General features: G+C 38.5%; 1 protein-coding gene across 3 annotated transcripts in view; it reads left to right on the top strand.

Moving 5' to 3' along the window:
* Positions 1–25,499, top strand: part of Tasor2 (transcription activation suppressor family member 2) — a 63,057-nt gene that overhangs the window by 19,370 nt on the left and 18,188 nt on the right. For all 3 annotated transcript variants that reach the window (XM_069990542.1, XM_069990540.1, XM_069990541.1), the window contains exons 6-17: positions 541–632; positions 3,760–3,897; positions 4,038–4,162; positions 4,245–4,264; positions 4,356–4,452; positions 7,019–7,119; positions 7,717–7,820; positions 10,017–10,089; positions 10,183–10,245; positions 12,090–12,812; positions 16,402–16,632; positions 21,949–22,825. In XM_069990542.1, the coding sequence (XP_069846643.1) occupies positions 541–632; positions 3,760–3,897; positions 4,038–4,162; positions 4,245–4,264; positions 4,356–4,452; positions 7,019–7,119; positions 7,717–7,820; positions 10,017–10,089; positions 10,183–10,245; positions 12,090–12,812; positions 16,402–16,632; positions 21,949–22,825 (2,644 nt within the window). The remainder of the gene's footprint in view (positions 1–540; positions 633–3,759; positions 3,898–4,037; positions 4,163–4,244; positions 4,265–4,355; positions 4,453–7,018; positions 7,120–7,716; positions 7,821–10,016; positions 10,090–10,182; positions 10,246–12,089; positions 12,813–16,401; positions 16,633–21,948; positions 22,826–25,499) is intronic.

Here is a 25,499-nt window from a genome sequence, read left to right as displayed (position 1 = left end):
ATCTCAAAATGGTGATTACTTAAAAGGTAAATGAGGCAGGCACTGGTGGCTCATGACTGAAATTCTAGCTACTCAGGATGCTAAGATCTGAGTGCAGTTCAAAGCCAGCCTAGACAGAAAAGTCCCTGTGAGACTCTGATCTCCAGTTAACCACTTAAAAACAGAAAATGTTGCTGTGGTTCAAAGTGGTAAGAGCGCAGAAGAGCAGAAGAGCCCAGGGACAGCGCCCAAGTCCTGAGTTCCAGCTGCAAAACTGCCCCCTTCCCCTCCCCCCCCCCCAAAAAGGTAAATGAGATCAAAGCAACTTTTAATGGACTTGTTCTTTGGGTAGTGTTATTGCTTAAATGTTAGGTTTTTGGTTTTTTTGTTGTTTTTAAGTTATACAAAGGAGTTTCAGTTAAATCAGATTATGAATTCAGCGAGTCTTGATCAGTGTCACTCCTTACATAGTTCTTTCCTATATATTTTTTGTTATATGTAAATTGTATTTGAGTAGATACTTTCTTAAAGTGTAAATTAATCTGTTTTATACTTTTATAGGTGTATACATTTCCAAATATTCAGACTATCTTCATCCAAGACCATGGTGCCATGGGAAATCTGGTTATATTGTCATTTTTAATATAATTAAGGTAAAGCCCACATGTGCTTTTATGTAATATTAAAAATTGAAGTTTGTCAGCCTAAATTTCTTTGTACATTGCTAGCCACAGTTCTTATCTACTAAGACATCTATCCAAATTCAGAAAAATGACACTGTATTTTCTTTTTTGGCACTATTGAGGTTTGAATTCAGCTTTGTGCTTGCTCGGCAAGTGACCTACCATTTGAGCCACACTATTTTTCAGATAGCCTTGAGGTTTTACCCAAACCTCACTTTAGACCTTGATCCTCCTACATATATGGCCTAACACAGAGCTGGAATAACAGATATATACCACCATGCTCTGCTTATTTGATTGGCATGGGGGTCTCACTAAGTTTTATCTGAGCTGGCCTTGAACCTCCATCCTCCCAATCTCTACCTCCAAGTAGTTTGAATTACAAGTATTAGCCACTATACTTGCCTTCTTTAAAGAGAAAGCTCAAGTTTGTTTTAATAATCTGTGAATATATTTTTAAAAGAAACTTCAAAATAATAAAGAGTATTTACTAAGAAGTTTCTCTCACTGATGTCTAGGAAATTAATGTTTTAAAAAGTGAAATAACAAGTAGTTTATGCAATGAACATGGCTATAAAAACTGAACCTTAGAAGATAGCATGCATTGTCCAACTAAAGTGGTTAAATAAAAATTCATTTTCTTTTCTTTTTCTTTTTTTTTTTCCTTTGCCGGTCCTGGGGCTTGAACTTAGGGCCTTAGCACTATCCCTGAGCTTCTTTGAGGCACTACAACACCACTTCCAGCCTTTTCTGTTTATGTGGTACTGAGGAATCAAACCCAGGACTTCATGCATGCTAGGCAAGCACTCTACCACTAGGCCACATACCCAGCCATCTTCGTTTTCTTTTTTTTTTTTTTTTTGGGTCCGGTCGTGGGGCCTGAACTCTGGGCCTGGGCGCTGTCCCTCAGCTCTTCAGCTCAAGGCTAGCGCTCTACCACTTGAGCCACAGCGCCACTTCCGGCTTTTTTTGTTTTTGCTTATGTGGTGCTGAGGAATCGAACCCAGGGCGTCAGGCATGCAAGGCAAGCACTCTACCACTGAACCACCTTCCTAGCCCCATCTTCATTTTCTTTATCCTTCAAATACCCAGTCCTGTTCGCAGCTTCATGAGACACCACTAGTAGTGATCTTACAAATTCTAAATGTCCTAAATAGTGAAGGTTTTTTTTTTTTTTTTTTTGGGTCCGGTCATGGGGCCTGAACTCTGGGCCTGGGCGCTGTCCCTCAGCTCTTCAACTCAAGGCTAGCACTCTACCACTTGAGCCACAGCGCCACTTCCGGCTTTTTTCTTTTTGCTTATGTGGTGCTGAGGAATGGAACCCAGGGCCTCAGGTATGCAAGGCAAGTGCTCTACCACTGAGCCACCTTCCCAGCCCAATAGTGAAGTTTTTTAGTAAATCACTCAGTTAGAATATTTATCCTAATAGTAGAGGAACTCTGATTTCAGAAGGGGTAGGGGTGCTTTCTGTGATCTTACTTTGCTTGGCAGTCTTTTAGCTTTCTTACTATCTTAAGTTCTTTGGTTTATAAAACCCAAACTACTGACCACCCTCCTGTAGGCTAGCATTCTGCCACTTTCCAGCCTTTTGGTGCTTTTATTAGAGCTAAGATTCTCATGGAATCTCCCCTCTCCCCCCTTGCTGGCTTTAAACACAATTCTCAGGTCTCAGCCTCCTGAGTAGTTAGAACTACAAGTGTGAGCCACTGGTGCCCCAACCTGTTTTTTTTCCCCAAGAGAATTCTCTGTATTTCAACATCTATTCTCTAAAAGTGAAGAGCAAGTAACACTACTTTGCTGTACAGTACCTGCTTTTTCCTCCTCAATTCTTATTTTCTTGCTCTAAGATCAGTGGTATAAGAAAGTATGCCTGTCAACACAGATAGTAAGCATTTGATTTTTTTACATGTGTTAGATTCTACTTCTCTTTTGGTTTCTTGTCCATGCATACTCCAGATTGGCTGGATATTGCTGTTTAACTTTTGCCAGTGCTCTCTATTGTCCTTATTTATTTCACAAAAGAGAATCATACCTGAAGCCATAAAATGCTTGATGGGGAAAAGATAGAGGTGATTATTTTAAAACAGAGCTATTAACATTCTTTGGTTTCTTAGTATAGCTTTTGGTGATCATATAAAGAAGAGGATTTTAAACTCATGCACACACACGCACGCGTGTGCACGCACACACACACACACACACACACACACACACACACACACTCTTGCTTCAAAGAATGTAGTTTTCTGGATGTGGTTGGTAGTAGTTGCCTGCAATGCCCACACTCAGGAGGCAAGAGGATGGACAATTCCAGGCCAGCCTCAGCTGAATAGTGAGATCTGAAAATAAAAAGAATGCAGTTACATCTATCTTAAAATTTAAATCGCCTACAATCCTATACTCCCTTGATATTTCAATTTTATATTTCAATATTTTTCATGTATATAGATTTCATAACCCCAAAAAGGTCTTATACTTTATTCTTAAACATATTAAGAATAATTTCTTATTTTATATTATCTTAAGACATTTCCGCATGTGGTAAAACTTTTCATTTCCTTTTTCCATTGCTGGAGATGAAACCCAGGCCTTGCCTGTATTAGACGAGCACTATCACTGAGCTATATACCCTCAGTCTCAGTAAACTTAACTTTAACCATTGTGAAGAAGTCTGTAATGGGAAATACTATGACTATTCACTAGTCATTGCCAATTTCCACAAAGCACTTTCCTACATATTTGCTCCTTCTGGACTTTCTGAGTCCTAGTATAAATATATTTAGTTTTATACTTGAGTTTGAAAAGTGATTTTTAAAAATTTTATATTTCATTTTTTTCTGTTATAGTCAAGTAAATGTATCATAAAAGATAGTGGGCTAGTTTTTCTCATAAATTTGTTCTCTTAAATTTGGGATACGTATATATTTATTTGATAATTGTGTTAAAGGTTATTGGTATCCACCTCAAAAGGGTATTGTTCTTATTCAACTTACTAAAAATGCATCCACATTCCTATTAGACCACCTTTAAATAAATTCTGCAGTTAAAGTTACTGCTATTTGTAGAAGACTGATAAGTTTTATTATTTTCATTCTAGGGAAAAGTCAAGTTTGTGTCTGAGAATTACACAACTAACTACACTAGGCCATCTTCGGGCTATGACTGCCATGTGGCTAAACATGCTCACAAAGTTTCTGACAAGACAAGCCATTTTCGTGCCTTTGAACTGAGTCAGGTATATTGCCTGTGAATAAATAATATCTAAGATGTATTTCTGAATTAAATTTGTCAGATTTCGAGATTGGTTGGGGTTGAGATAAACTTAATGTGTATGCAGTTTTCATACTGCTAATAATGCTTATTTTTCTTTTTCAGTGTTACCTCTATGAACTTTCAGGCAACACTATTATTAATCGACCCAGACAAGTTTGTCCTTTTTTAATTGTAGCTTTTCAATACAGGGAACCTAAAACCATGGCAGCACCAGCTTATGAAAGCATGTAAGTAATGAATGTACATGCTTTGTTTTGCTGGATGTGTTCCTCTTGCTCTTAAAAAAATGTTCTTTTTTTTCTTTTATAGGTTTGAACTCAGTGTAGATGGTAAGAAATTATTACTTTCTTTTTAAAATGACTTCTGGGTAAAAACTCTTTCACGAATAATTAGTTTCCCTTTTACCCTTATTTCTTAAAGCTCCCATCCCTCCATGGAAAGGAAAATTAATTGTTCAAGGTTGTGTGCTATGTGATATAACTCTTCAGTCCACTTATAGCACAGTTCCAGCACAATTGTAAGTATTTTGTGTCTTTCCTTACATTTGTAGGGTTTTTTTTTTTTGTCTGTTTTCCTCAGTTCTGGAAATTGAACCTCCATACTAAAGCAAGTGTTCTACCATTGAACTGTTTCTTTAGCCCCTCATTTTTTTTTAAAACTGGTATTTTAAGGTCTTGACGGGGGTTGAATTGAGATAAAGCAATTGTATGTACTAGTATGGCTGTTTAGAGTAAAAGGCCATAATACAGGAGACCTAAAGTCTGTCCATTAATGAGAACATGATTTCTCAGGACAGTATGCATTCCCAAATATACACTTTCTTTGGAAATGTCTCACTATGTAGCCTAGGCTGTTCTCAAACTTGTAGGCTCCAAGTATCTCCCACTTTGCCTGGCTAAATAAAATTATTTGGCACTAGAGTTTTGACTTTCCCACCAAACAGATCAAATTTGTTTACTTAGCAAATACAGTAGATTACAGTTACTTAGTTCTCTTATTGAGGCCTTATTAAGATTTACAGTATTTGCAGCTAGAACTGGTAGTGCATGGTTATAATCCCAGCAACTTTGGAGATACAGGCAAGATGATTTCAAGCTTGACACCAGCAGAGACAAAGTTATTGAGTCCCTATCTCAAAAACAAACAAAAAGGCTGGAATCATAGCTCAAGTGGCAGAGTACATACCTAGCCAAGTACAAGGTTTTGGGTTCAATCCCCACTACCACAACCACCTGGGAAGTAAACAGTTAAAAAAAAAAAGGCAAAACCTACTTGAAGGATAGAGTTAGCAAATAAAAGGTAGTCTACTAAATATATTGTGTAAAGTATTCCATAATCTTATCAGAACATAGAAAACAAAGACTGTCTCAAGACTTGGAATGTAGTACATGAGGCCTTTGGTGTTTGGTCCCCGGCAACACAAAAATAAATAGCAATGTCTAGTTTTCCAATTTTCACTTGATTCCTCTTGAAAATACTAAGTAAAATAATTATTAACATCTGTTTACATTATAATAGATTGTAATCATGAATAGTCTCCACTGGGATATTGTAAAGGACATCTTACGAAATCTTTTTGTCCAGGGGCTGGGAAGGTGGCTCAGTGGTAGAGCACTTGCCTTGCATGCTCGAGGCCCTGGGTTCGATTCCTCAGCACCACATAAGTAAAAAGCCGGAGTGGCGCTGTGGCTCAAGTGGTAGAGCGCTAGCCTTGAGCTGAAGAGCTGAGGGACAGCACCCAGGCCCAGAGTTCAGGCCCCACGACCGGACCCAAAAAAAAAAAAGAAAGAAAGAAATCTTTTTGTTCAACCTGTTCTTACTTTGTACTTGAAATAACTGAAAAGGTAGATGTACGGATTCATTGATACATAAGTAAAAATGGATATGCTGTCAGGATTCATTTTCTTTCTCTTGGCCTCTTTTCTTCTTTTTTTTTTTTTTTGTCAGTCGTGGGGCTTGAACTCTGGGTCTGGGCGCTGTCCCTCAGCTCTTCAGCTCAAGGCGAGCGCTCTACCACTTGAGCTACAGCGCCACTTCCGGTTTTCTGGTGGTTTATTGGAGATAGGAGTCTCATAGCCTTTCCTGCCCGGGCTGGCTTTGAACCGCGATCCTCAGATCTCAGCCTCCTGAGTAGCTAGGATTACAGGCGTGATCCACCAGCGCCTGGCTTCTTTTCTTCTTTTTACCTTTACTTTTCTTTTCCTTTGTTGAGTGCTAGCCCTTTTTTTTCTTTTTGTTATTTTCAGATAGTTTTGTATGTGTGGCTGCGTTGGCCTGGACCACAATCCTCTCTCTCATCTAGTACTTCACATAGCTAGGATAACAGGTGCATGCCAATGTGTCTAGGTTTGATGGAGACTGGAATTATGAATATACTATGAACTGCAGTCCTCCTGATCTCTACCTCCTGCGTAGTCTGTTGTGGGGCTATTTTGGTTTTGGTTTTTGTGTATGTTTTTTGAGGGCCAGTACGGCTGGCATTCTATAAGTTAAGCCATGTCTCTAGCCATGCTGGGCATTTTGCTAGTTATTTTGGAGATGGAGAATTACAGGCGTTTCTACCCAGGCTGGTTTCATATCTCAATTCTCCAGATCCTCAGCCTCTTGAGCAGCTAGGTGTGAGGCATAACCACATGATTTTGTTGGCCTTTTTAAAGAAACAGCAGCAGGAGCTAGGCATGGTGGCTCAAACCTGGTTAGCTAGTTGGGAATCAGAGATTGGGGATCATGGTTCAGTCCCAGCCAAGACAAAGTTTGAGAGACTCTTTGTCAACCAATAGCTAGGTATAGTGGTATGCCCCTGTCATTATCCCAACTTCAGGAGAGCACAATGGTTGGGTGCAGTGTCATTCCACCTATGTGAGGAAGCACAAATAGGAGGATCGTAGTCCAGGCCATCCAGTTATAAAGGAAGACCCTATATAGAAAATATGTAAATAATAAAGCAAAATCTTATGAGTACAATGAAAAAGAAGAAAAGATTCTTAGTACTGTAGAATGTTACTGCTAAGTTCAAAAATGGAATTATCAAGCCATAGAGAACTTCAGTACATTGCTTGATGATAATTGTTTTGTTTTTTTAGACCACGGGAACTAGATTTTAAATATATAATGAAAGTGTCTTCTTTGAAAGAAAAACTACCAGAAGCTGCCTTTAGAAAACAGAATTACTTGGAACAGAAAGGTCTGTTGGAACATAGTGGCACATTGCATGTCTTGAGCTTGGTTTCAGTTCTATTCCTCTCTGTCTTCTAAACACAGAAATAATAACTTGCAACTTTCAAGTGATTCTTAAAAGGGTCTTTTCAGAAAGTTCTTGAGTTGTCATGTTCTTTAGTTCTTTGGAAGCCAACTAGAAACTGTAAAGAAGTTTGATCTATGATAACAAAGACCAGTTTTAATATAGAATACTGAATTGAGCAAACTATTAGAAGTAGCTGGAAACTCACACCCTGAAAAAGAGCATGGTTTTAATTGTTTTTATTATTTGTATACTTTTAAGTTCAAATGAAAAAAAATATGAGAGGAAAATTTAGGTCATTTACTTTAAGGAACATTAATTTTTTTGTATTTATTTGTTTTGTTAAACCTATAGAAGTCTCAATGCAAATGAGAACATTATTTTTAATTATTTCAGTAACTTTTTAAGTTTCATAATTTAGAACATTGTGATGAGAGTTTTTAAGCAGTGTTCCTAGTTCTTTTCCTTTTGACAACCTATAAAATGATTGACTTATAAGTAATTTTAGAAATAAGATCTGTTTTTCTGATTTTTCTACAGTTTGTTGCCAAGATTTGTGCTTTGATTTATATGAAGTGGAACTGTCAAACAAACAAGGAGAAAACTTAGATAAGCTAACAGAATATATTAAAAATAAGCAATTGGTAAGAACCCTTCATTTTAAATACTATTTTTTTCTTGAACTGAGAAATTGATGTCTTAAGTTAGCGAATTGGATGAGATTGCTGAAAGGATTTTTATGAATATTTATTGACAAACTGGGTGCCGGTGGTTCACACCTGTAATCTAGCTACTCAGGAGGCTGAAGTTAGAGGGATGTCATTTGAAGCCAGCCTGGGAAGGAAAGTCTGTGAGATTTTATCTCCAATAAACTATTCATAAAAAGCTGGAAGTGGGGCTGGGAGATTGACTCAGTGGTAGAGTGCTTGCCTCTCATGCATGAGGCCCTGGGTTCTATTCCTCAGCACCACATAAGCAGAAAAAAAGCCGAAGTGGTGCTGTGGCTCAAGTGGTAGGGCACTACTACCCTTGAGGTGAAGAGCTAAGGACAGCACCCAGGCCCAGAGTTCAGCCCCATGATCGACAAAAAAAAAAAAGCTGGAAGTGGCACTGGGGCTAAAGTGGTAAAGTGCTAACCTTGAGCACAAAGAGGCTCAGGAACAGCAGCCAGGCCCCGAGTTCAAGCCCCAGGACTAGCCAAGAAAAAAAAAAAAAGAGATCTATGTATATCTTGACACATTGGCACAATTATGGTCTTAACATTTTCCTCCCCCTGTATCTCAGTTTACTTTTGTATCTTGCTGATCTATTTACATTTCTAATTGTAAGAAATAGAAAGTTTTTCTCAAAATATTTTTTTTGACAGAATAATAGATGAGACCTCTAGTGCTTCTGCATTAAAGGGCCACTTATTAGACACTTATATTTCATTTTTTGTTAGCATGCATTAATTATACAAAGCTGGACTAATTGTGAAATTTCCAGACATGTACTGATGTATCTCAATGAATCTTAGCTCTTCTACCCCTTACTCCTCTCTCCTTAAAACATTTTCATACAAGCAAACAAAACTTTGACCATGTGCATCTTCATCCATCTCCTTTACTATTCCAACTTCCTCTCACAGGTACTTCTTCCCAACTTGTAAGACCCTTCTTTAAAAGCACCTTAATCATTTCTATTACCATTATTCACAGGTTTGTAGGAGTTAATTTCTTCTCTTATTTTTGTAATGTAGAAAGTAAGACTGTTGCTGGTGCCTATAAATCCTAACTATTCAGGAGGCTGAGATGTAAGGGTCACTGTTCAAAGCTAGCTTGTAAGACTCTTAATCTTCAATTAACCACTCAAAAACCAGAAGTACAGCTGTGGCTCAAAGTGGTAGAGCACTAGCCTTGAGCAAAAGAGCTCAGAGACAGTGCCCAGTTTCTGAGTTCAAACCACACAATAGATTTAAAAAGAAGACAATAAGACTGCTGAGAAATATTTACTGTGTCAAGGAATTCCATAATTTTAGCCATGTATCTTTTATGAGAGATTGGATCCAGAGTATCATTCAGCTCTCATTGTGACTAATTCTTAAATCACAAAAGATATGACGCAAATACTGAACAGTGGGCCAGGCAAGTCTAAGCCTTTTAATAACATGACTATTCTCATAACAGTAAGAAATTGATAAAGTAAAACAGACCATATGTAAATTTGGAAGGAATTCTGTCTGACTGATAGTACTCTGAGCTGGGTATGGTGGTTCAAGTCTCTAATCTCAGCTACTCAGGAGGTGTAGATTGGGAGGATGGAGGTTTGAGGCAGCCTGGGAAAGAAATTGGTGAGACCTTGACTCACTTAACAAGCTAGGCATGACGCGGTAAACTTGTGATCCCAGCTATCGGGAGGCATAGACAGGAAGCTTGGAGGCTGGCACTGACAAATAATAATAGTATGTTTTGAAATACATGGTTCCAGTCCATCTTTAACAACCAGGGGATTTAATAGGCTTATTATTTCATTCTAGATGGTAATCATTCAAGTGCTATATGTCCTTCCTTTAGCCCTCTGTGTAAGTTTCATTCTAAGACTGCCAATCAGGGCCACATGTTTCATTTTCACATGGATGGGAAGTGGTGAAGTGAAATACTACTTCAGTCACTTCAGGCCAGTTTGTGTCATCTGCACATTCTTCAACTAGTAGTAACTGGATCACAGGGATGAGCAGTGATACTTGAAAGCGTCTCTTAGAAGGTGTGAGGTCAGTTCCCCCCAGTCTGTAGTAGTGATCCCAACAGAGGGAAGAGGTACTTAAGAATCTTCTTTCATATGTTTGTTTTTTAATGTTTAAGGCAATTGTCAAGTGCTTAGAAGATAGAGGAGTTTTCATTTTACTTACATCATCAGCCTTAATACCAGCACCAGGTAAGGACTACTTTTCTGGGAGTGGAAAAAAACTTCCTGTTTATTTTGTCTTATAAGATCAACAACCTTAAGTTTTCTTCTCATTCTGTGTAGATTTTGAAGAGGAACAGATGGGTCTATACGGGTTACATTTATTCCATTCACCTCTGTCAACAGGTGAGTATACAGTGGTATCTCATTTTCAATGTGTTGCATAGTCTTAAATTCTAAACTGACTTGACTTTTCAGTAGTACATGACACCACTAACTGCTCTTTTCCCTCTTAAGTAGCTCATTTTTCTTCACCTTCTATCTGACCCTTCTTGGCTTCCTCTGCAAGTGTACTCTTCAATATCTGTTCACATTTCTTCTGCCTTGATGTTTCTAAGGTGCCTCACATTAAGCATGTCTGAGTTGATCTGTTACTGAACTAGAATACCTAGGAGATACTTTCACCTTCACCTGATGATGTAGCTTAGTGTGAGACTATGGTAACAGTAATCTTAGAGTCTTAATATGACTACTGTTCCCTGTCTGGACTGTTGGGTTTCATATTTGACTCATACATTCTCTGGATATTATTTTCTCACAGAGAATCAAAACCTTTCATTTAGGTGCCTAACAGGTAGGCAGTATGTAATATGAAGTTGTGATTTCAGTATCACTTTTTATTCCAACTAGCATCCCTCGATTTACCAAAATAGCGTAAATACTTTTATGTAGCCCAATCCCTCCTTTTTTGAGTCAAGGGTTTATTAGGATATTGCTTAGGGTAGCCTCAGTATTACATCCTGCTTAAGCCTACTGAATGCTGAGGTTATAAGTGTTTACTACTACTCACCCTTCTTATATCTTTTTTTTTTTTTTGATAGTGGTGTTGGAGATCAAATCTAAGCCTCACACATTCTAAGCTACATCCCCAGTACAATGCCTACTACCCTTCTACTGTATCCTTAGTCCACCTGTACCAAGCATATGAAAAATAAATACTTGCTGAACAAGTGAAAAAATGAAAGTGAGTCATTTAGTTTTGCCACAGAAGGAAATTCTCATTGTTTTGGAGTCATGCTGGATGCATTTAAAGAAAAAACTAACATTTCTAAAGCTACAAAGAATACACAAAAGTTTTTAAGTTGATTTTTCCTTAAATTATACTGTTATTCAAAAGAGCTGTATATTCTTGGTAATTGTAACAAAGTATTATCAAATTGCAGTACCAGAATGGCAAAGATTATTTACATTTATTAGGTATAATTGATTTAGTAGTCCTTAAAATACCCTTTTTAAGATCTGACTACAGAGCTGGCTCTGAACCTCTCCCTCTCCCTGCTCCTCCTCTTTCTCATACACACACATACACCCTCCTGTGTGGTAGGCAACCACTTTACAAGTAAGCTATATCCTCAGCCTCTTTCCTACTTTTTTTTTTGTTGTTTTTGGTCATGGGGCCTGAACTCGGGGCCTGGATGCTGTCCCTCAGCTCTTCAGCTCAAGGCTAGCACTCTACCACTTGAGCCATAGCACCACTTCTGGCCTTTTCTGCTTATGTGGGACTGAGGAATCTAACCCAGGGCCTCATGCATGCAAGGCAAGCACTCTACTACTGAGCCACCTTCCCAGCCCTCTTTCCTACATTTTTAATTATAAATTACCAGTCACAAAAAGAGCCATTCCTAACTGTATCCAGGACAAAAATAAATACTGGAATAAATACTGGAGTGCTACCTTTTCATGTATTCCTCATTAAGACAGTTTGTACTTGGTCTACTAATTCTAACCTACCAGTTGCTTATTAGACTGTTCTTTTTCATTTTCTTTATGTGTATAACTTCAAGAATATGGATATATTTTCTCATTAAATATATTACATATATGTCTTATATAAGTTCTTAGTTACCACTTAGGTTTTCATTTGAAACACTGATATATTTAACCATTCCATAATTTTGAAATCCAAAGCTTTTTTCCCCTCCTTTGTTATAAACCAAAATGATATCATGTTTTTAATGTGTGTGTTTTAGGGGTGAAGGATTGGAATGTCGAAGATGACATGTCTTTGAAAGTGGTACCTATAATACCTGCCCTTAATTGTGCCCTGCTAGAAGCAAAGAAATCACTTCCTGAAGAAAGAACCCATCCAAAAACATTGGTACAGAGCAATTTGCAAGCACTTTCCAGAGCAGACAATAGCCTTTCATTGACTGCTGTGCCTCATGATGGCGTGAAGGAGACTGTATCAGTTGGAAAACTGCCCATGGATTTTGACTTGATCCCCCCTCCTGAAAAGTGCTCTGTAGAGTCTTTCATTCAGTTGAAGTCTTATATTTCAGATCCCAGTGGCTATTCTTTTGATGTGTCTACTGCTCAGGATTTGTTAGTAGAGCAACAACAGCCTCCTTGTATTTCAGATGGAATTTGTGATGCTGGATTTTCTTTAGTTATGACTCCAGATCCTGAATTTCTGGACCTAGAAGAAGAAGTACAAAAAGAAACTGAAACAGAAAATTCTGAAAATATATTGAACACAAAGAACAATGGAGTTATGGTTTCAGTGAATCCACTAGCATCAAATCCGAGAGTGCAACCCAAGAGAAAGGCCAGCGTACCACTCGGGGTGCACAATAAAAGGATGAACTTATGCCACCCCTTTCCCAAAAGAGCTGCATCTGAAACAGATCATGGTTCCTATTCTCCGACAACTCTTAAGTTAGTTAAAGGACAGTTTCCTCAGAAAAGAAAAAGAGGTAAGCATGTGGATTATTAAAATAATAACCATAGACTTCAAGTCCTGTTCCTATCTGGATTTCTTTGGACTGTAGCTTGGCAGCACATTAGAAGTTGATTCAAAATTAGAAATTATTAGAAATGCCAACATTTCTCTTCAGTTGATCTTTATATAACTACTGAAAGCAAGAAACTAAGATATGACAAAAGCCTTCCCACCAAAAGCTTATGTTATACTTGTAAAAAGCTATCATTCACATATACTTACATCCTATTGTAAGAAATAGTGCATAAATTGACATGTGCCACAGATTCATACATTTGGAAACAAAAAATAAAAAAGTGATGTAATCTGATAATTTGTTACAGTGATCAAAGAACTCTAGTCATGACCCATTGTTTATTAGTAACTATCAGTGGGTTATGACATGTAGTCTGAGAAACATGGCATTGAATAATACATAAAGAGAATACTGTCTTTTTTCATTTTTCTCTTTCTCCAGAACCTGTGAGAGATCTTTCCTTCCTATTTGTGCAAGAGTTAGATCATAGTTGTCTAACCTTAGTTTCTTTCTCTTTTAAATTTATCCTCCACTTTTTTTCTGCTACTTACTACCTGTGATGATTTAGTAAGAAGGAAAATAATTAGATCCAAGGAAATGTACATTAAATTCTAAGAGCTTTCTTAGTGATATGAAATGGGTCTAGTTTTTTTTTTACATTTCATTAGTATTCATCATTGTTTATTATTTTGTTTTCATGCTTAAATGTTCTCAATCAGAAACAGTATTTTTTTGTATAATGTTACTTTAAAAATATTTGCCGCCAAGCACAGGTTGCTCACACCTGTCTGTAATCTTAGCTATTCAGGAGGCCAAGATCTGAGGATTGTAGTTCAAAGCTAGCGTGGGCAGCAAAAGTCCGTGAAATTCTTTATCTCCAATTAACCACCAAAAAACTGGAAGTGGCGCTGTGGCTCAAGTGGTAGAGCACTAAAGTCTTGAGCTGAAGAGCTGAGGGATAGTGCCCAGCCCCAGAGTTCAAGCCCCATGACCGACCATTGCTAAAATTCAGATATAGGATTATTTCATGTATTTTGGGTCTAAATTTTGAGTGGGAGCAATTAAAATTACAAAAAGTTAATAGAAAATTTTGTCAAAGGTAGCATTGGCATGCTTTTAACGCTTAAAAGATTAACTGCAATGTTTAAGCAGGTGGGGGGTGTGTATATGTATATGTATATGTATATGTATATGTGTGTGCTGCTACTGGAGCGTGAACTCAAGGCCTGGGTGCTGTTCTTGAGCTTTTTTGCTCAAGGGCTCCACTTTTAGCTCTTTTGGTGGTTAATTGGGAGTAAGAATCTCACAGACTTTGCTACCCAGGCTGGCTTGGTATAATGATCCTCAGATCTCAGCCTCCTGAGTAGCTAGGATTACAGGCATGAGTCACAGGTGACTGGCTAGCCAGTAGTATTTTTACATCTCCACTTTCCCTTTTAGCTATTTTCTTAGTTGCATATGAGAAGAAAAGCACATAATTTTGTAAAGATGTGTTTTTTTTTTTCCTCAAGATATGTTTACTAAGTGCAGACTTTTTTCACTCTTCACCTGTCTTAAATGTTTAGTTTCTCAGATATCACTAAAATTTAGATGTATACAAATAGTAACATAACATAATGTGACTCTTTAGAAATATATAGTCTTCTGTATAAAATGTGTTTACGGATTTAACCATATCACCTTATGTGTGTTGCTTTTACAAACATAGTTAATGTTCTACTTTCAGAGCTGTAAATTAGTACAGTGTTATTTTCAACATCACTCAGTAAAAGTTTTAATATTAAGTTGTATCTTGTCTAATGAACTTAATACTGTGATAACTTTTCTTCACCTAGTAAGATAGACTTAGTAAGTAGTAGCAAGTTCCTATCTTTTTTTTTCTAAATTCTTTATTGTGATTAAGTGAATACATAATTTCCCAAATTTCACAGTATTGTGGGATACTGATGCTTTGTTAAAGTCACAAACACATTCTAACTTTCATGTGGTAAATTGTCTATCGTGGTCTATAACATTTATGAGTTCTATGAGGTTTGCAATACAGTTAATTCTTCCACATTGAGTGATATGTACATTCCTTTTGTTTTGCATAGCATCAGCGCTCTCTTTTCCACTCGTTCCCTCCCTCCCATCACTGCCATTGAGTTGCTTAGTTCATTTTGATCAATGTCCAGTACTGCTGATGAGTCCTACTGTTGTATGTTTTTCCCCGTATGTTTTTCCCCTATTCCCTCTAGTTCTGTGTCTTCATCCTGGTTTCCCTCCCGTGTGCACATATATACCATTTGTGTGATCAGCAGCATGGGGTTATTTAGTGGTGATTTGACCAGATGAGTGGGAATTTTTTGGGGTTTTTTTGTTGTTGTTGTTTTTGGGTCCAGTCGTGGGGCCTGAACTCTGGGCCTGGGTGCTCTCCTCAGCTCTTCAGCTCAAGGCTAGCACTCTACCACTTGAGCCACAGCGCCACTTCCGGCTTTTTTCTTTTTGCTTATGTGTTGCTGAGGAATCGAACCCAGGGCCTCAGGCATGCAAGGCAAGCGCTCTACCACTGAGCCACCTTCCCAGCCCGAGTGGGAGTCTTTTGTTTCTTTAAGTCTTGTTAATTTTGTCGTATCACCTTACATTTTGGATTTCATATCCACTTAACAGGGAGATCATGTGCTGTTTGTTTCTGCTCTTGGCTCAACATGATTTCTTCCATCCATTTCTCTGCAAATGCCATTATTTTGTCCTTTCTAATGACTGCATAATATTCCATTGTGTATAGATACCAAGGTTTTGGATCCATTCATCTGTGGTGGGACATTTGGGTTGTTTCCATATCCTGGCTATTGTGAACAGTGCTGCAATAAACATGGAGGTGCATGTGTCCTTGTATACTGGTTCCTGTTGTTCAGGATAGATGCCTAGAAGTGGTATTACTAGGTCATAAGGAAGGTCAATATTTAGCTTTCTGAGGACACTCCAGACTGCTTTCCAAAGTGGTTGTATAAGTGTACATTCCCACCACAGCAGTATAATAGGGTTCCTTTTTCTCCACATCCCCTCCAGCATTTGTCTTGGCTGACTTTAGGATGTGGGCCATTCTGACTGGGGTAAGGTGGTATCTCAGGGTTGCAAGTTCCTGTCTTTATGTGAGAATTAAAACCCTACCTTATTTTTTAAAAAGTTCATTTAGAACTGGGTGCTGATGGCTCATGCTTGTAATCCTAGCTACTCAGAAGGCTGAGATATGAGGATCATGGTTCAAAGCCAGCCTGGGCAGGAAACTCGTTGAGACTCTTATCTCCAATAAACCATTTAGAAAACCGGAAATGGTGCTGTGGCTCAAGTGGTAGGGCACTTGCCTTGAGCTGAAGAGCTGAGGGACAGCGCTCAGGCCCAGAGTTCAAGCCTCAGTTGACCCCCCCCCCCCAAAAAAAAAAAAGTTCTTGTAGAAGTAGCTAAAACTTTATAGTTTTCCCCCAAACAAAAGAAGTACAGGAAAAAGGTAGGCTGATAAACATCTGGGCTCATCTTCCTTAAAAAATGGTCTCTTCTACATAAGGTGCGGAAGTGCTGACTGCACAGTTTGTACAGAAAACCAAATTGGATGAGAAAACCCAAGAAGGTTCTATTTGTAAAGATATCCCAGTGGCAACAAAAGTTAAAAGGGCAAAGAAGCAAGAGAAATCTCCAGTCAAAACTAAGCCACATGTGAAGAAATCTCCACAGAAACAGAGGGTAAATATAGTAAAAGGCAAAAGGAATTCCACAATCAGAAAGCAGCCACAACCTGGTAAGAAACACTTCCTGAAAATGCAAATACTACATGCAGATCTAGTGGGTATTAAAAGATAATATTGAAGGGCTGGGAATGTGGCTTAGTGGTAATGTGCTTGCTTAGCATATACAAAGCTCTGGGTTTGATTCCTCAGGACCACATAGACAGAAAATGCCAGACGTGGCGCTGTGGCTCAAGTGGTAGAATGCTAGCCTTGAGCAAATGAAGCTCAAGGATAGTGCCTGGGTCCTGAGTTTATAATTTGCATAGAGTCTGAACATGAATTTTTTTTTTTTTTTTGGTTGGTTGTGGGGCCTGAACTCTGGGCCTGGGTACTGTCCCTCAGCTCTTCAGCTCAAGGCTAGCATTCTACCACTTCCACCACAGTGCCACTTCCAGCCTTTTCTGCTTCTGTGGTGCTGAGGAATCGAACCCAGGGCCGCATGCATGCATGGCAAGCACTCTACCACTGAGCCACTTTCCCAGCCCTGAACATGAATCTTTACAAGATAAAAAAAAGTATAAATAGCCTTACTTATACCTAAATGCACATGCAAATACCTGGCAGATTTGTCTGCTCTGTAGTCATTTATAAAGGTAAAGAGTTGTTTGTTTATAGAGGACTATAAGTAGAGTGCTGTTAGGAATCCAGCATGGTTGAAGTGGTAGAATGCCTGCACAGCAAGCATGAGGACCCCAGTACCTTTACAAAGCAAACAAGCATAAAGCGGTCAGTAATCTAGAATCTTATATATTGATTTCATTGATTTGATTTGAATGGTGGCTTTGTGACTATTTCCTACTGTTAAACAACTTTGTTATTAGAAATTCTTGGGTCACCTCAGACTTCACCTCTATGCAACTGAACATATACCACCAAGTCTACTCTTGGGTCTGTTTCTTTTCTGTGTATAGTGCAGTCCTTCCAGACTGTGACATCTATAATGACATTTCATCTTTTGTATTGATTCCCAATAGAGAGACTTCATTCCCTTTTATCTTTATATTATTTGTTTGGGGTTTTTGTTTGTTTTTGGTTATGGTTTTGGTTTTTTTGCTAGTCCTGGATCTTGAACCTCGGGGCTTGGGCACTGTCCCTGAGCTTCTTTTTGTTAGGCTAGCACTCTACCACTTGAACCACAGACCTACTTCTGGCTTTTTCTGTTAATGTGGTACTGAGGAATTGAACCCAGCTTCATGAATGCTAGGCAAACACTGCACCAGTAAGCCCCACTCCTAGCCCCTATTTTTTTTTGGGGGGGGTCTGGTCATGGGGCCTGAACTCTGGGCCTGGGCGCTGTCCCTCAGCTCTTCAGCTCAAGGCTAGCACTCTGCCACTTGAGCCACAGTGCCACTTCTGCCTTTTTTCTTTTTTTTGCTTATGTGGTGCTGAGGAATCGAACCCAGAGCCTCAGGCATGCAAGGCAAGTGCTCTACCACTGAGCCACCTTCCTAGCCTCTCCTAGCCCCTATCTTTATATTATTATTCATTTTCTTTTTGATTTCCCTGGTGCTACTTTATTCCTCATCATCTACTTGATTCTTATATGTCACATAGATCAGGAGTGGAGAACATCCATCATCTGGGCCTTTATAAGGGCCACAAAAAACTATTATTTCATCTGGCTTTGCCAAGACAAGTATAGGCAAGACTCAAAGTAGGCCCCCAAATGATGTTACAAATATCCAAATGGCTCTTAATAGTACAGTGATAGAGGTTTTCCACTCCTGATAGATGGTGGGGAATTTAAGACAGTTATTTTGTTGGTGGAATTAGTGATGAGCTTGGGAGTTTTAAGTTCCTGTAGTGTTATTTTATGACTGAAGACTTTTTCATAGCTCATCATGTTGTTCTAAAACCTGAAATGATAATTTGGGGCATGGCTGAGGTGGTAGAGTGCCTGTAGACCTCTAAGTGCAAGGATTAGAGTTCAATCCTGAATACTGCCAAGAAAAAAAAGGGGGGGAAAAAGGTGTAGTAACATAATTTGGGTTCTGTGGAAAATTTGAACTTTTGTGATTGTTTTTGAAGGATGCATGATACAGTCTTACCCTACATGACCATATGACCATATTTATTTAGTTCCTGCTGTTCCCTGACTTATTACTTCCCTTTTGGCTAACTTGTATTTTTCTTAAGCTCACTGTTTTTTTTCTTGTGCAATTTCCCTCTACACATCTAAGTTCTAGTTCTACAAAAGGTATATCCTTAGATTCTACCCCTTTAATAGTAGTTTCTAATAATTTGATATGTCTTGGTGTTCCATCTTTCAAATTCGTTTATAAACATTATGAGATTGGCTTTTATAAACTAATTGGTTGACAGCATTCATTTGGGTTTATACAGAAAAGCACATAAAATTAAGTTTTCAAAATATGTTTAAAACTAGACAAATTTCTGCTGCATTTATGGCCATATAAACCATTAAAATTTTAAGGTTACAGCTGGGTGCTGGTGGCTAACGCTTGTAATCCTAACTACTCAGAAGGCTGATCTGAGGATCATGATTCGAAGCCAGCCCAGGCAGGAAAGCCTGTGAGACTCTTATCTCCAATTAACCTCCCCAAAACCAGAAAATGGGTCTGTGGCTCAAAATGGTTGAGCGCTAGCCTTGAGCAGAAAGAGCTCAAAGACAGCCCCAGGCCCTAAGTTGGAGCCCCATGACCAACAAAAAGAAAAAAGAAAAAAAATTTAAGGTTACTAATTTTAAAATCTGATTCTTTATTAATTACCTATACTGGTCTGTTTCTTACACTTGAAATGTTAAGCCTAAGATGGCAGATGGAACATGGCTATGTTGGATTCATTTTGAAAATTGTTCATCTTAATTACTTTAAGTTGCAATTAGCAGAATCAAATGAGAATTTCTAAGTCATCAAAACAAATTTTTAATGAACAAATAATCTGTCCTTTTCAAAGTTTGTGATACAGTTTTTCACTAATTTCATTTATATAATTTGGCGTTGTCTTGTCTCTGTCTTAAATAGAGGTAGATTATTTGTGTTATTTTTTAATTAAGAGCCTACAAATAAGTCTGTAATTGTTTTATGAGAGACTATATATACTAAAGTGTACCATTTTTTGTGTTAAGTACAGTATAACAGTATTCTTTAGAGTAGGCTTAACTAGTAAGAGATAAGTATATGGAAGTCATAAGGTTAACAATGATGGAATGAAGCTAATGTCAATAAACACATTTCCAACATGCCTGTGTGCTAAGACAGTTATTTTCTTTGGGCCCCTTTCCTCTACATTGCCCCTTTAGGATATCCTATTTAAAATAACACTGTATAGTGTTAGATTTAATATCACCCACCCTAATCCTTCTCATCCTAACTGATGACATCTTTATTAGTTACTTGCCTTTTCAGACAGGTTATCAATTCATTTTAGACCTACTTTGGTTATTATAAAGAGAAATCCAGTTGGTATTTTCCTTATGTCCACTTACCTACAACAGGGATTCATTGCCTAGCATCTCTGCTAACTTTATCTTTCATAATAACATTTCAGCCGGGCTCCAGTAGCTCATGCCTGTAATCCTAGCTACTCAGGAGGCTGAGATCTGAGGATCACAGTTCAAAGCCAGCCCAGGCAGGAAAGTCGGAGAGACTCTTATCTCCAACAAACCACTCGAAAACCAGAAGTGGCGCTGTGGCTCAAGCAGTAGAGTGTTCGCCTTGAGCTGAAGAGTGTAGGGACAACACCCAAGCCCAGAGTTCAAGCCCCATGGTCGACAAAAAAATAAAAATAAAAAATAACACTTAAGACTTTTATTATTCTGAGAAAATCCATGAAAACTATTGGAGAATATAAATATTTAAGGGGCAAATGTTTAGGTCTTGATTATCTACAGAAATCAATAGTTGGGCTGGGAAGTTGGCTCAGTGGTAGAGTGCTTGCCCCACATGCATGAGGCCTGGGTTCGATTCCTCAGCACCACATAAGCAGAAAAAAGCCTGAAGTGGTGCTGTGTCTTAGTAGCAGGGTGCTAGCCTGGAGCTGAAGAGCTAAGGGACAGTGCCCAGGCCCAGAGTTCAGTTGCCATGACCAACCAAAAACAAAAAAAGAAAGAAAATCAGTAGTTCTGCTCTCATGGATAAAGCAAAGGGGTAATATTTTCATAGAAGAGAGTAAAGTTTGAAATGATGACCATTTGAAAAAGATGAGCTCATTTATGACTTCTAACTTTATCTCATTACATTATATTGTTTAAAAATCAGTGTAAGCTAGGCACTGGTAGCTCATGCCTGTAATCTTAGCTACTCAGAAGCTCAGACTTAGAAGATTGTAGTTTGAGGCAGTTCTGGCAGAAAAGTCCATCAGAATCCATCTTCAGAATAACTAGCATAAAGCTGGACTAGAGATATAACTCAGGGCATAGAGGGTCAGCCGAGCAAACAAGCCAAACGAAAGCAGGCACTGTATGGGGAAAGAAAAAACAAATGAGCAGGCACTAGTATGAGCAATAAAACAAAAAACAATATAGTTTTTAAAAAATCTGTTTTGGACTTTGGATACTTTTCTAATATATCATTTATTAAGGGAAATGGTTCCTGAGATGCTGTTCTAAAAAACTGGAGTACACAGTTCAAACTAATACTATTTTTTTGTGTGAGTGTGCCAGTCCTGGTGCTTGAACTCAGGGCCTCGGTTTTGTTTAAAGCTAGCACTCCACCACTTCAGCTACAGCTGAAGCTATAACCAGGTTTTTGGCTGGTATTGGAGTTAAATTCTCATCAACTTGCTTGCCCGGGCTGTCAGCCTTCTGAGTCGCTAGGATTACAGGTGTGTGCCACCAACACCCAGTAAAACTATTATATTCTCCTGTCTCTCCCCCTTCTTCCCCCCCAGATTGTAAACTCACTGAGAGCAGGACTCTCCTTTTTTCTTTCCCCTTATTATATGATTCTTGAACTGAGTAGTATATGTTGGTTTTTTTTCTTACTCCTGTTATCACTATCCTTCATCCTCTACAACATATCACAAATCAGATTTCATTATTGCAGTATGTCTTGTGTGTGGTTCAGTACATGCATTTTTGAATGGTATTTTTTAATGTATAAATTCATTACGATTTGTCTCAGAGTCAATACATTATAGACCTCACGATTGGAAAGAATCTCAGTCTGGTGGCAAAATTTTAATATGCAGTCTCTAGGTTTTTCTTACATATGTATATATATATATATACACACACACACACACATATATATATATATATGTTTATGTAAATCATTGATTTTCACTAAGACATGGTATTGACAGAAACTTGATTCTGTGGAAAGCCAATGTTATATTTATGTTTTTTTTTTTATTTTATTCTGAAGCCAAAAGAGAAACCACTTTACAGCTTCAATCAGAAATTTCATCAGATGGTCAAAAAGATGGAATTAGCATAAATACAGCGCAACCAGAATGTACTTCCAATGCTCCAAAAGATCTTCCTCAAAACTCCTCTATCATCTGTGACTCCCAGGCCCTAAATATGTTAGCTGACCTAGCTTTAAGCTCTGCTGCCTCTTCTGTACCATTATGTGATCCTAGAAACCTCTCCTCCACTGAATTGCTACAAAATGATGTTTTACTCTCTAAAGAAAATTTATTATGTTGTACTTCTGACCATGAATATCATAGGGGAGTTAAAAGTCAAAAAGGTGTACTACTGCCTAAACCATCCTCAGATAGAAAGGACAATTCTGAGTCAGACATAACTGTTAACCAAGAAGAGAACTTGGTTGCTGGTAGTCAGGCCCCTGCCAGAGCCCAGTCAGCACTCCCTGAAGAAGCTCTACCATCTTCAGCTACAAGCCAAAACCTAAATGCTTTTGTTGCTGTGGAACATTCATATGCCCTGCTCCTTCCAGAACATTCAAAGAAACATTTACATCAGAGAGGTTTACCAGGCCCTACTTTTACCAAGAATGGGACAAAAGGCCCTGAGACTGGAACTCCAGTAGGAAAAGTCATACCATTTCGGCATCTACAGAACACTTCCCCTCTACAGAAGTTTTCTGAGGACTCATTGATTAAGCGCAAAAGTCGATTTGTAACTTCTAACCTGAAAGAGTTCTGTTCTCATACTGTGCTTAATTGTGATGGCTCCTTGAAGATCACTTTCATATGTGAAACAGAATACAAATTTAGTTTAGATAGTAAATATACCAACAACCCAATGGAAAAAACTATTTTAAGAGCATTACATGGGTAAGTAGGAGTGCACTCAGTGAAAATGCCTATGACTTTTCTGTTAAGATAAATATTGTCAGATGGGAAACCTGTGCTAAACTTTGGTGAAAGAGAAAAGAAGCTGTTGTAAGAAAAACTTATAATTGGTGGTTATATTGAAAAGTAGTATTGAAGGTGTACTGAACTTTCACTTTACTGAAGAGTAATAGGAAGTCAGTGGTCTTGTATGTGGAAAGCTTTTAATGTTACAAATGGCCTTTTTTTAAAAAAAAAATGGCTTTCCATTTTACAGTATTTATTTGCCAGTACTGGTGATCTTAATGTAATACTGTGAGATACAAAAATAATGCTTTACAAACTGAGTTCCAGAGGAAACATTTAAAAATGACTTCTTGCCAGGTGCTGGTGACTCACGCCTGTAATCCTAGCTACTGAGGAGGCTGAGATCTGAGGATCATGGTTCAAAGCAAGCCCAGGCAGGAAAGTCTGTGAGACTCTGGTCTCCAATAAGCCACCAGAAAACTGGAAGTGGCTCAAGTGGTAGAGTGCTTGCCTTGAGCTGAAGAGCATAGGGAAAGCGCCTAGGCCCAGAGTTCAAGCCCCACTACAAACCAGAAAAAACAACAAAAGAACTTCTAAGCCGGGCACCCATGGCTCATGCCTGTAATCCTAGCTACTCAGGAGCTTGAGATCTGAGGATCGTGGTTTGAAACCAGCTTAGGCAGGAAACTGTGAGACTCTTATCTCCAATAAACTACTCAAAAAGCCAGAGGTGCTGTAGCTCAAAGTGGTAGAGTACTAGCTTTGAGCAGAAAAAGCTCAGGGACAGCAACCAGGCCCCAGAGTTCAAGCCCCAGCACTGGCAAATATTAAAATTAAAAAAAAAAAAAAAAGACTTCTAGCTTGTTCAAGTATTCAGATTGGTAGAAGTCATGAGTAAATGGTTCTATAAATAAGAAAGCAAGAGCCAGTGGGTCACACTTGTAATCCTAACTACTTGGGAGGATGAGATCAGAAGGATCACAGGTTTAGGCCAGCCTGGCTGGGCAAAAACTGAGAGACTTCATCTCTTTAGCAGGAAGCTGGACACAGTGGTACATCTATGATCCTAGCAACTACAGGAAGTCTAGGTAGGTGAACATAAGCTGAGCTATACACCTAGGCACCTAAAACAACCCAAGAAAAACGGCTACAGGGTGTAGCTCTACCAAGTTAAAGGCCCTGAGTTTGAAACTCCAGTACCTCCAGCTATAAAAGTAAAAGGAGAGAGGCAATAATAGGGTTGTTAATAGCACAGCGCCACAGGCATTGGATTTAAAACTAACCTAGGTTTGCATCTAGGCCTTCCCAGCTCTTTTATCTTGTGACCAGGGTCACAGGCTTCTCAGACATCATTGTGCAGCTCATTTAGGGATCTTACTGAGCAGCAGGTGCCATCTATGGTAAGGTGGGTCTGATAGTCTATATTAGTAACAAATTTCCAGGTGATGTAAATAGAGCATGACTGAGTAACATTGTGTGTATATGCATACACACCAGTACTGGGACTTGAATTGAGGACCTGGGTGCTATTTCTTAACTTTTTCACTCAAGGCTGGCACTCTACCATTTGAACCACAGCTTCACTTTTTGGTCATTGATTAGAGATAAGAGTCTCATGGAGTTTCCTGTTCAGACTGTCTTTGAACTTCATCCTCAGGTCTCAGCCTCCTGAGTAGCTAGGTATGAGCCACTGGTACTTGGCAAGGTAGCACTTTTTTTTTTTTTTAAATATGAGTTTAGCAGTAGTTAAAGCTTGAGGTTATTAATATATTACTTTTTTTTAAAAAGTGACTTTAGATGTTTCTTTGGGGTAGGCATCACTGGTGGCACAGAGTCAGGAAGAAAGGATGGCTAGCTATTACATGGAATGCCACTATCTTTGCATGGTTTCAGAATATCCAGACATGTAATCTGAAAAAGCATTGTTGTACTTAATTGCCCAGAATAATATTGGTATTACACCCACATAAAACAGGTATGCCGTCTTCAAGGAAAGTTGGTATAAAAGCCAAGTGCCAGACCAAGAGTCAGGAGATCCCTGATCAGATCATAGTTCTGTCATATAGATTTTTGTGGTTTGGAAAAAGTTACTTAAACTGGAGAGGTGTGGCTCAGAAGTAAGACATCTTGCCCAGTAAGTGTGAGGCCCTGAGTTCACATCCCCAGAAAAACAGAACAACAACAAAAAGAACTCACTTAAATGTTGTGTTTCTTTGTTTCCTTCTCATTAAAATTAGTGGGTTAGGCTTAATAATATTTGTCAAATTAACTACATAGTATTCATTGCTTCATATCTGTAATTTTTTTTTGGGGGGGGGGGGTTGGTCATGAGCCTTGAACTCTGGGCCTGGGTGCTATCCCTGCGTTCTTCAGCTCAAGGCAAGCGCTCTACCGCTTTAGCCACAGTGCCACTTCTGGTTTTCTAGTGTTTTATTGGAGATAAGAGTCTCATGGACTTTCCTGCCTAGGCTGGCTTTGAACCGCAATCCTCAGATCTCAGCCTACTGAGTAGCTAGTATTACAGGTGTGAGCCACCGGCACCTGTAATTTTAAAAATAAAAATTAGTACTAAACTTACGGTTAGTGTTGGGGGCATTTGTTTTTTATAAGATTTAAAATATTTGAATTGTTTTTGTGTTTTTTCTAAAAT

This window comes from Dipodomys merriami, unplaced genomic scaffold (genome assembly GCF_024711535.1).
Source record: "Dipodomys merriami isolate MVZ:Mamm:240054 unplaced genomic scaffold, mDipMer1.0.p SCAF_4, whole genome shotgun sequence".
Lineage (NCBI taxonomy): Eukaryota > Metazoa > Chordata > Mammalia > Rodentia > Heteromyidae > Dipodomys > Dipodomys merriami.
The sequence above is the reverse complement of the archived record's forward strand: the minus strand, read 5'-3'. Positions and strand labels throughout refer to the sequence as shown.